At 33.0% G+C, this 12,476-nt stretch overlaps 2 protein-coding genes across 8 annotated transcripts in view; one reads left to right on the top strand and one right to left on the bottom strand.

Moving 5' to 3' along the window:
• Window positions 1-9,182, bottom strand: LOC124364613. Its single transcript, XM_046820218.1, has 3 exons — window positions 8,804-9,182; window positions 5,047-5,155; window positions 1-2,460 (listed from the first exon to the last, which is right to left on the bottom strand). Exons 1-3 carry the CDS (start codon window positions 9,037-9,039, stop codon window positions 160-162), a joined length of 2,646 nt encoding a protein of 881 aa, XP_046676174.1. The 5' UTR covers window positions 9,040-9,182; the 3' UTR covers window positions 1-159.
• Window positions 9,120-12,476, top strand: part of LOC124364614 (STAGA complex 65 subunit gamma-like) — a 27,839-nt gene continuing 24,482 nt past the window's right edge. Inside the window, exon 1 of one of the 7 annotated variants that reach the window (XM_046820222.1) lies at window positions 9,120-9,206. The gene's annotated coding sequence lies outside the window, so the exon portion shown is untranslated. Of the gene's footprint in view, window positions 9,274-10,758; window positions 11,009-12,476 lie in introns of those variants that run through there. The other 6 variants (XM_046820220.1, XM_046820221.1, XM_046820225.1 and 3 more) reach the window with 6 other exon arrangements.

Here is a 12,476-nt window from a genome sequence, read left to right on the forward strand (position 1 = left end):
AAAACCGTATTTTTCTGTAATTCTGGCTAATCCGAACAATCACATAATCCGAATAGGGCTCGGTCCCAATTAGGTCGGATTAACGGGACTCTACTGTATTATGACAAGTATACTTGTACACCATTATAAAAAAAAACTATACGTAAAATAAAAAAATACTCAACATTTTTGACAAAACCAGAAATTTTGTTGCAGGATTGTTTTAGGATTGATACACTCAAGATGATACCATTCTAAGCACCCACTACAACAAACACTACCCGAGTCCTTAATGTCTACTTCACAATTTGGACACAGCCAAATAGGGCTTTTTCTTTTCACGCTCATTACATGCTGAACCGAACCCCACCCATCAGCTGTGAAATATCTTCTAAGTCTATTGACATCGGCACATTTATCAAGGCAAGCTGAGGACACTTTATTAGGATTCTGTTCAACAGAAGACTCAGAAAGTATTGTTCCCGCCACAGCTTTTTTCACATCTTCTGTCGACACAAACCACAGAAGCATTTGTTTATCCTTATGGTTAGGATGTTTTTTTTCAAAAGGAATACCTCCAACCTTCATCTTCTTGATAGGCAGTCCAATTACAGTTTTTGTGTTACCTTTTGGTCTTCCTCTCTTCTTCACAATTGGTAATATAGGTATTTCCAGAAATGAAGTATTACCTGCAGATTCTTTGATGTTTGGCTGTTCTACTGCAACATCACTGTTGTCAAGCTGCTCTACAACTTCACAGTGATCCACCTGGTCTACAAGTCCATCCTGGTTTATCTGGAAAAGAGTAGATGAGGACTGTTGAACAGCTTCATAACAAGAATGAGAAATTTGTGGAGTTGCAACATCTTCAACAGATTGTCGACATGTTTCAGATTGTTTAATATCTTCTGAACACTGTTGAATATTTGTGATTCCTTGAACACCAACTTCAATGTTCCTCTCCCAATAGCTCACTATTTGCTCAATAGTGTTTAGTCTCTGCAGAAATACTCTGGAGGAGCATTCTGACCCTACACTTGCTAATTTCTGCACCCTTGCTGCCATCATTCTAAATTTTTCATTTTGTGAAAATATTCTATTCCTAGAAATGGTTGAAACGTCCAACGATACATTTTGGTTCGTAACTTCCGTTTGAGTTAATACTTTGCTGTTTTTCATGTAGTATGCTTTTGTCCACCGTGATGCAAATAGAGTACTCGAAAACAAGCTCTCATTTTTAAGCTGACGAACTTTAAATATGTGATGGCAAGGTAACTGCATACTAACAAAGAAAGGACATGTGCAACTTAAAGATGTTGCAATCAATACACCACTGCTGGAATTGATTTTCATTCCACTGCCTTCCTCACCCACTATTTTTACTTTATCTATAAGTTTGAATTTTTCAGCAAGAATTCCGTAGGCATATGGTGTCAAAATTTTAAGATATTGTGATTGACCTTCAAAAGGAGTTGCAACATTTAACTTTATCTTCAGATGATTTTTTATTATTCTTGAATCTCGCTCTGTTCTTAGTGATAACAGAAGATTGTCCAAATTTTTGAATAAATCAGGCAACTTGGAATGTCTTTCAACAACTTGAACCACTTTTGAATTGATTGATTCAAGTCGGTTGTTTGTTCTATTTTGAAAAGACACAGCATTCTGCAGTCCTACAACCCACTCTGACCTTATATTATGCCAGTTATTTTCTAAATATTGTTCTAATGAGCTACAATCCAAATTTTTAATCTTTTCATATGTAGACCAATATTCTTCTTCATTTCTGGCATAAGGTAAACTCTGAACCAACTCTAATAATTCACTTTTTTTGCCACTCGTTATTCCCAATTTTTCAGTTGTTATTTCACGTCTAAATGTTCTTAATACATGGAATAAGCAAATCAACAAATTGCTGGAAGTAAATTCTTCTTTAAAAACATTTCTTTCAACCAAATCTTTGTCAGTCATGATAGTTTTTGTAGAGAACCAGGATGGGTTGTATTTCTTAAAAATTTGTACCATTGCCTTTATTACAGGCTTTTCCTCACTTGCACAAAGACAGAAGGCAACAATTTCAGTTTCACCATTACTATTTTCCACTGCAAATATATATAGCCCCATTCCTCTTGTCGTTACTTTATATATAGAGTCAACAAAAATCATTTCCGGAAAAGACTTATAAGTGTGCCTCATTTCTTCGTCTTGGTAGAAGAGACCTTGAAAAACATTATCCTCTGTTGTGATTAATTCAACCACTCCATTATCTTTGTTCTTTAAATAAGTTATGGCTTCTTCCAAAGAATCTGCACTCCTACCGTGAGAAGCCAGATTATGTAAATCTTTTAATGTGACTTTTGAATTTTTTAACAGTTCTGTTTGTACTAATTTTTTATTTGCTTTCATTTTTAACATTTGCTTTGTTATCTCTTTAGCTGGTTCATCCAAACGTCTTTGGCGTGGCAATAAGGAGAACGTTTCCTGAAAAAAAAAAGATTGTTAAAATTTTAATTGGCAGTTAAGTTTAACTCTTAAATGTAAAACATTATCAAAGTTTGAAAACATATAAATAAATCAAGAAATTAAAATAATCTCATTCTAATATGTTATTTTAACATGTAGTTGGATTAATACAAAAAATTGGTTAGTCAAAATGGTTGCCCCCTCCCCCACATTTCGGTTAACTAATCAGGGTGTTACTTTACATAAGAAGATTAAATAATATTTTTTTGCGGATTTATTGATAACTCTGTAATTAACCCTTTAATTTATAACATTCTAATTTTTTAACAAACAAAAGAAGAAACCCACTGCAGTTTGCATCAATTTTTGAAATGTGTTGTCTTTTGTAGTCAACATTTTATGGCATATTCAACAGTAATTCTAATAAGTTTTTTATTAACTTAAAGTGGTACAGGTACATGTTAAAGTTACTGTTACTGCTAAATGAGACAGAGTACTCTGTATAAGGAATGGCGGTAAACATGTAAAATATCTGTATCGTAAAAGTACCTAAAGAGTAACCTGTACCGGACACTTAGGTTTGCGGTAACTTATACTCTCAGGACAGACAAGTACCCGGTACAAAAGTATTTTTTGCAGTATTCCTGCAAATATATATATGATAGATATGATCAATTGCTGAGTTCTGAGCAGTTCTATATTATAGTAGTTTGTTGTCAAGAAGAGACAACGCCGCCCTGGGCAGTCTAGCGATATGCGTGTTAAAAAGAGCAGCTGCTGGTTATGGTAAAGTAACAAAACCTGTCACAAGACAGTTAATACATGTAATAAGGTGTCCTATATAAGGGACCAGTAGGATAATGTACGCTAAACTTTTGTCATTCAATATTTAATCCGTGTTGAAAATTAAACATTTTAAATAGTGCTTTACAAATTTACCCGCTCAAGATAACGACTAAGAGCTCTTTAATGAGATTAATATTGAATTTTGTGGACCACCTGATTAAGAATAACAGTTAAGATGGTAATTAATAACAATATAATTTTCATATCATTATACAATTATAATTATTACTAATTGAAGTTCCTTGTATAAACATTTGGTCTAAATCAGATCACAAGTTTCTAAGCTATGAATTTTAAAAGTTATAGTTTTGTTGAAAACTAAGTTATTGTTAGTAATAGTTTTGTTGAAAAATAAGTTATTGTTAACAATAGTTTTATATAAAGAAACACAGAAATAAAAAGCTAAATTTTAATATATCTCCTGTTATTTTAGATCTATTACTTAGTTTGTCGTCAAATTTCAAAGTCGTTTATCTGTACTTTTTGGTCTGAGAGTAGACATCAAAGTTTAACTTTTGTCTTGATTTGTGATCTAAACTTAATTGTAGTTAAATACATTTTATATAAACTGTATTTTTTGCAGAATATTTTTATTATCTCTGTATAAGCTTTCTGGTGATTGGTAGTAGAGTGATTTGACTGTAAACTTTATACAACAAAACTTCTTTAGTTTTAGAGTATATAAAACTACAGGCTGGATATAGCCTGTGAGTGGAGATTTAGGTGTGATCACCAGCATAAATTATATAGCAATTAGACAATATAAGAACTGTAAATTCTTCAGAGAGAAAATACACCTATTTAGTAAATAATGAAATTTACAATATCAATTTATTTACATAACGTACAAGTATTATAACAAAAAAAGATAAAACACAAACCTGATGTTTGCCTTCGTTTTATTAGCTCAGAAGTACTATAAAATAACTATTTTATGACCTAATATTTTTACATTTCTGCAACACTGCTCAGCACATCCACAGCTTTCTACTTTGTGGGCATTTTGACGTACTTGGTACTCGAGTAGCATATACGTTGTACAGAATTTAAGAAAAAATTGTTTCTAGCACTAAAACGGTACTGAAATAAAATCTATATACAGGGTTTTTCAGGCCACCTGTGCAGCATTTATAGCAGCAAAAAAACCGAGCTGCGTAATTCGTTTCAACAGATACCCCCATTTTTGACAACAAAGAATTCAGTAAAATTATTTTTTATACTGTTTAGAGGATTCTACAAGATAACAAATTCAAACCTCATCATATTTCTTTACATCAGGGGCTCCAAGAAGATGCATAACTTCATCGAATGAACTTCAGGCAAGAGAACAACTCTAGCAAAATCTGTTATTTTTATGAAAGATCATGAAAAATAACTTGCTGTTATTTATAGTTATCTAAGTGTCAAAGTAATATTTTGTAGATTTTCACTTGTAAAAACAGTAAAACTTAAATGTCAGAGGTTTAATAAACAACATAAATAAAATAATAGCATATTGGAGCACAGGTTATTAAATACTACAGTATTTATAATTGTTTATACATTAAGTAAATAATACAGAATTCAGCTAAAATTGTCATATTGTTATGCAGGAGGGTGTAAATGAGGTAAAATCAGTAACAGGGATGAGTAAGTTTAACTCCTGTACATTTATGTTGCAAATTTTATTATCCAGGAGGGGTTTGGTTCCAATTATTCTGTAATATTAATGTTCTACTATAAGTAAAAACATCATACACATCTCTATTTATTCCTTACCTTTGTGTGTTCATGGTTGTGCTGATCCAGAAACTTTTGTACTACAAGATGATGACCATCGGTAGATACACTGAGTCGCAGGTAAAAAGGACATCCTGTCCTAAAAGTGCTGAAACAAAACATCATGACTCAAAATAAAATTATGCATATATTTATTAGTTTTTATAGAAATATGTACAGTAGTTTATATATATCTAAGAAACAATTTCTACTTTACTCTTCTAAAAATGTTCTCTAGTGTTAAATCTCACGCGCACGCGCCCACACACACACAGTTACTTGCAATTTAGTGACGTTAGTTTAGTATCAACATGATGTTAATATTGAAAATGGATTGGCTGGTAAAAGGTTACTGGAACGTAATACCACTTGACTATGTTATTTTGGTAATATGTTAAAGGCAAATAACAGAATTTCCCATCTCTAACGGCAGTTACTCAAATACCATAAACATGATTTTACTTTGTTTGAACGAATGTAGAATAATAATGTTGAACCGAATAACGTTATAGGATTGTACTAAACAATATTGTTATTCTGTAAAATAAAATCAGCTGGCAATTATTAATTATGAATATCTATAGGTCAAATGTATTTATATTATATAGTTTACATATTTCTAATAGATTTTAAAAGCCTATAATGTAATTCAGTTTGATATTATTGTTCCAAATTCAAAGTAAAATCAAGTGCTTGGTATTTGAGTAATGACCACAAGTATGATTGAGGTGTATGTGTATTTGTATTACAAGGAATCAGACATGTTTGTCCTTGTAATATTAAAAAGTAAATGTTACATTGTTTTTTTTTGTAACATTAAAATAATACATGGTACTTTGGGATTATACCGACCACACCCAGGCATGAATCGTTATTTGACATTTTACTTCTACTGATTACTAGATTAGCGTACAACAATATTTCATCAATATAAAACAGGAATTGTCGTATCGCAAACCCCTCCCCATCCTCAGACAGAGGTCAAAGTCGAGTGGTCTAGTAGGTAACGTGGTTGCAGAGTCTCTCCGCCCTTTCAGCTGGTGCATCGCTTTGTTGTACTTCCGTGTTTTACCCCTACATTTCTCCAAACACAAAAATTCCATAAAAACATAAATTACCAAACAAAAACTAAACTCTTTATTGAAAAAAAAACACTCAAAAATTGTTTTTATTCTTGATCACATTCCGCCACCCAAAATGCGAGTGCCTCCGTGCACCTTTGGTGCTGATGAAGCCCACGCTGATGTCAACGAAAGAAAAACATCCCTCGAGATAGTACCTATCAGTAAAATATCAAATTCTTGAGGGGCTGATCAGAAATATAAATTGAATTGTAATGGAAAGGCAATTATGTACTGTGCAAAAAACTTAAATAATCATGTGATGCCACGCAGCCTGCCGTAATCGGGATTCGAGAAAGATAAGATAACAGCAACAACAATACCTGGAAATGCTTGTAAGTTTGTAATTTTGTAATTAAAGAGTTGTTTTTTCGTTCTATCATGTTTGTTTCTATAAATTTATATTTTTGTGTTCTTCATACAAGTGTGGTCGGTATAATCCCAAAGTACCAAATACATAGCCTAGATAGTTTTTTTTATTTATCATTACTAGATTAATTTTTAAGACATAAAATCAGCAGAGTTAGGCTATAGTGTTATTTGAAATATTTTTTACATAATTTGGTTTGACATGTTGTTTTTAGCATTTTGAGATATCCTATTCATGAACATTGAGTATTCAATACTTATGAATATTGATGATTCAATGGGTAGAATACGATAAGTGGACCCGGTTTGTTATATCGAAGAATGTTATCATCAATACCTAATATTCGCATCTCAAATCCTGGACTATCAATCGATATAAAATTAGGAAAACTGAAGACGACCATATTTGCTGCCCTTACAGTTACAGTTGTTTCTTTCCCACAAATTTCACATAAGTTAATGGGTTTTTCTGTACGAGTCCATGTTGAAGCCACGAAAAACACGTCATCATCTTTCAAAGCAATGTCTTGCAGTTTTCTATAATTGATTACCATTTTTAATAATCAAATGTTACTTATGTAACATTGAAATAATACCCTACATGTATTATTTGAAAATGTTTGTAACAGCTGTCGATATATATTATTGTTAAGTTAATTGTTCAAAATAATTAATCAGTATCAATTGATTATATCGATGGTTATATTTAAGTAATATCGTTTGCCAATTTCGATATAACAAAAAACCGGGTCCACTTATTGTACCCTACCAGAATCAATTGTCATGGTGGCTACTTATAATACAGCAGCCTGTAGCCTACCTATTGTAACTATATTGAAAGCATTTAATTTTGCACAATACAAAGAATAGATAAAGGATTGCTTTTTGTTTTCTTCACACCTGAATTACTATTTCGTCTTTCTATCACGTGTTATTGGGTCAAATATTACTGATGGCGAGAGAAAAGAAGAGACCTGGATTCTGGCCTCTCTAAAATTTGCAGGCGCTACTACTAGTATGTTGCCACGCCTTGTCTCGTAATTCCATTATTGTTTCACTGTTTTGATTGATTTGCGGCCTAATTGTTATGTTTTATAAGATAATCTAAATGACGGTACTGATTTGATCAATTAAAATTAAGCAAAATTTGTTTGTAATAAATTTTAATAATTAGGCTCTATAGTGGTTTTAAACAAACAATAATTAAAGGAATTAATTGCTGAAATTGAAGATTTTTTTATTGTTAAGATAACAATTACTAATGTTCATATATGTATAATGTAAATGTAGTGCTTTTATGTATATAAAATTTAACATTGATACCTTACTGACTAACACAATATTGAATATACAGTAAACAAAAAACCTCTTACGCAAAAAAGAGGAACATTTTTAATTGGATACAAAACTTTGGTTCAACAGCTTTACAAATACCACGTCAAAAGAAAATAATTACATTTTGCTAAAGTTGTAAATTGTTGAATATGAAACCGAGAGAACACAGTTTAACTTAATCCTCCAATGGTAAGCATGTTCGGAAGATAACATAAAAAACTTACTGTTAGTAATATTGAAATTAACAAGACTGAAATAATGGGCGCGTCTAAGATGAGTCACACTCTGCAGGAATGCCACATTACTGAAAACAAATAACTCCATTGCTAGGATAAACAATTTGCAGGGTTGGCTGTGGGGCGAAGCGCCTGAAATTACCGCGCGGCAACACACTAGTACACAGCTGTGCGCTGGCACAGGCCAGGTCTCTTCTTTTCTCTCGCCACCAGTATAAGTCTAACTAATGTTCACTTTGTAATAATATATAGCCTATTTCAAAAGAATAAAACTGAAAGTGATATTGTAATAGATGTAGAAATACCAAATGGGTTTGTATTATGTCTCTGGCAAGCACTGATGAATAATGAAATACACCCTAAGTTATAGACTAGCGTACTTATCAGAAACATATCAAAATTGTGATCACAAATGCTACAGACAAAAATTAATACAAAATCTAATTATAATCTAGTAACTAATATTACTGTTATAAAAAACAGTCAACTGGTTATTTCACATAGTTGTAAGTAAACCAAATCATATTGAAATATGTAGCAACATCTTACAAACAAGGGTGCAAGTGTTTTGGGGTTCAACATTGATCTTATCCTGAGGAAAAGATTACAACTTATCACACACTTTTTACTTGGCTATAGACTTATTAATTGTCTAGATTACAGTTAAAATAATAAACAAAGTCTATGTTCTCTTACCTTTGACCAGGGCGCTGACCAGTTGATTTGCTTATTCTTTGTCCACTATGGATACATCTGTACGTAATTTCATAATATTTTAATTGTTCACTAATAAATCTTATAATACCACGTTTACGAGCACACGCAATTGTTCTCGAATCACTTATTCTTAATTGAATATGGTCCGTATTTTCTTTATTATTGATAAAAGTTTTCAACTGGTCAAAAGAACTAAACTTTCTACAACCCGCCATTTTAATTTAATAACAATGCACAGTGTTACAGCTACTTCAAAACCTTTGACGTCACAGTCTGTGACGTCATAGTCGTTGCCGTTCTTTGAAACCAAGACCGGTGACCGGGCGTATAGCCACTCCGATTTTGTTTGTTTGTAATGTTTGTATATATCAACAGAGAAAAGGTGTTAAATGCTTGGATTGTAATTTGTATTCAGACGTAACAATTGTAGGTCCAATATCAACTTTACAGTGCGTTTTTGTAACATTTAAATTATAACATACTATTGAAATTAGCGAATGGTTGATCAGATCAACCCCGTGATTTGGTTACATAGGCTATAAGACGGGAGGTTAGGTTAAATGTCATTGCGTGATGTAAATTTTAATAACTGCGTTAGTATTTATTTAGCAGTCTAAATATGTGGCATTTATGAAAGTATAAAGTTCAATAATAGTTGGCCTATTGCTGATTTTTTATGTAAAATTATTTGGTTAACATACATGTTTTTTTGTTGTAGTATAAATCGGAAATAGGCTATTTATAAATGTAATTTAAAGTGTGGAGTCTAATACCACTTATGTCTAGCCCTTATTTATATTGGGGCGCTCTTGTGGTAGCCCACTTTAACACAATGATTGCAGCAGATGCAATATACCTAGTCCATGTTAGCCTGTTTTATAGTTTAGCAGCCTCCATGACACTCAAATCTATTGATTGAACCAAATTATTGATTAAAAATAGGGTAAATATTAAGATCAGTGACTACCGCTCCGATCGCTAATTTTTTGCATACTAACACAGGTTAACGTAATTTCATCGAAAGAAATAGTCCCGATTGTCGCTAACATATAAAAACCCGTTTTTCGGTAGTACAATGTTGGCAATACAAAACACATAAATAACAAGATTTTCGGCTATCAAACAATGGCCGACCATGGTCGTTTTGATGAGTTGACAGTAGTCACGTGACAACAGGAAAGTTTCCGATTGGCTGGGCGGATCATGTGACCTTAGGATGGCTTCGATTGACCGCCAGACGTCAACAAACAAACCCACAAGGACAAGAAATAATTAGTGAAGTTGTTGACATGGCATGCGATGGTTCTTGTCAGTCGCTATTCTTCGAAGCATGTTTGTTTGATGAAAAGCATGTTATTAACGTGTTTTGTGCGCACAATGTGCTTCCAACGAAGACAAATTGTGTGAAGTGTGGGAACTCGGTGAACTTGACAGATGACTTAAAGTTCAGGTGTGGAAAGATTGTTGCTTTACAGAAGAAAGCCCGGAAAAAGTGTGTCTGGCGTGTTTCGGCGATGGTTCCTGGAGCGAAGTAAAATCAATATTAACATATTGTGGCGTTTTATTGTAACATCTTTTCACATCGCCTCTGAGGCACTCATTTGTTAAAACTCATCTTCATCTCACAGACCCGACAATAGTGGACTACTAGGTACTCATTCATCCGGGAAGTCTACATTGACCACTTGAAAAGAAACAGCAAACAGTTGGGCGGACCCGGCGCCGTAGTTGAAATTGATGAAGCCAAATTTGGCAAAAGAAAGTACAACAGAGGACAGATAGTAAAAGGTCAGTGGGTGTTGGGGGGAATAGATCGGGAGAGTAAGCGCACCTTCCTTATCCCAAGACCGTACGGCGAAGACTCTGATACGGTGGTTGTTGCCAGGATCCACAATAATAACTGATTGCTGGAAGGCCTACAACACCCTTTCACAGTATTAGTTTAATCACCTGATTGTGAATCACTTAAAGGACTTTGTTGAACCCTTAACATCCGCCTGTACCAACACAATTGAACGGAAGTGGCGTGACGTCCGGTCAGAAGTCCCCAAATACGGTCGCAAGAGCAAGCACTTCGTCGGCTACCTCGCTGAGTACTTGTTTAAAACCAAATACATCCCAGAAGAAAGGGTTCACGCTTTCCTCGAGGCAGTGGCTGCGTTGTACCCCCAAAATACCATTAAGGTAAGTACAAAAATTTGGTACTTTGGGATTATACCGACCACAACAGTACATGAGGAACACAAAAATATAAATTTATAGAAACATACATTGTATTTATGAACGAAAATACTACTCTTTAAGTACAAAATTACAACGATTATCAATTGTTAACCCTTGACTACTACAGACGTTTTTTGTCCCATAACTACTACGGAGGGGTCTCACAGACCGCTTTTAAAAAACATGTGTAATTACAAAAAGATTATACATATATAGCAAAAATACTTTGAACTCTCTTCTTAACTTTCTTATAATGACTTAAAAAATAAAAATAAATCATACAGCTTGTTTATATTATATTTTGCATTGTTTTTAATTTAATAGTGAAAAAATTGCAATTTAAATTTTAAATTATTTTAAATAGGAAATTAGGTTGCAACAAAATGTGTAAACCAAAAAGAATGTTATTATTGAGTACCATAGTAAGAAATAAAATGTTATTTTGAACTGTAAACATTAGCACATCCTTAATTTTATACATTGATCTTGGGTTTAAAATTTTTGAACAAAACCATTTTATGATAAAGAAAGGATCAAATAAACAAAAGATTACTTCATTAAAAGAAATTATATTACTTGAGTATGATAAAGAAAGGATCAAATAAACAAAAGATTACTTCATTAAAAGAAATTATATTACTTGAGTATTATGTCAAATACTTAATATAGAAGAATATTATTGTCAAATATAAATTTTAAATGTAAAGAATACATGTCATTAGTTTATACATTGCACTTGGGTTTAAAAAGTTTGAACAAAAACAGGTTATAATACTGAAGAGCAATCAAACAAAACATAGACTTCTTTAAGAGTAACAACATTACTTGTGTATTATGTAACGTACTTGATAAAGAAAAATGTGAATAAGAAAGCAATAATAAACATAAAACAATAATACTTGATTGTCAGATTCAGTAGATCTATGGCCGTGCCGGGATACCCTTGATACAGTCCACACAAACTTTCTTTGAACACTCCAGGCAAATAGGTTTGGCACAACATTTACAAACATATCTCGTCTTCCTTTTGAGCCTTGGAGGGCACATGTTGCACGTTTTCTTCACATTCAGGATTTCTGGACCGTTGTTTTCTTCTTGGAAAGGCTGGTCTTCTACTTGAAGAATTCGCTTGAGACTCATCTGCATATCTCGACTCAGATGTCCCTTTTGAAGTCTTCTTTGCATGAGAGGGGTAACAAGCTTTTGAGCAAGAGACTTCATAAAATCAAGTCTGGTCATAGGTTTCGTGTTTCTGTAGGATTTGTATAGAATATATGCATTTACTCCAGAGGCTATGTTTACAATAGTAAAAAAAATTACCATTGGCCACCTTTGTGTGCGTCTAGAGGAGGAATAGTTTGAACACATCATATCTATTGTGTCCACTCCACCCTTTGTTCGGTTATATTCAGAGATAATTTCAGGTTTC

Source organism: Homalodisca vitripennis, chromosome 6, assembly GCF_021130785.1.
Source record: "Homalodisca vitripennis isolate AUS2020 chromosome 6, UT_GWSS_2.1, whole genome shotgun sequence".
Taxonomy (NCBI): Eukaryota; Metazoa; Arthropoda; class Insecta; order Hemiptera; family Cicadellidae; genus Homalodisca; species Homalodisca vitripennis.

Coding starts and splice junctions, on each gene's coding strand:
- LOC124364613 (XM_046820218.1), bottom strand. CDS start 9,039: ATGGCGGGTTGTAGAAAGTTTAGTTCTTTTGACCAGTTGAAAACTTTT. Junction 5,156..8,803: donor GGTCAGCGCCCTGGTCAAAG/GTAAGAGAACAT, acceptor GTTTTGTTTCAG/CACTTTTAGGACAGGATGTC. Junction 2,461..5,046: donor ACAACCATGAACACACAAAG/GTAAGGAATAAA, acceptor TTTTTTTTTCAG/GAAACGTTCTCCTTATTGCC.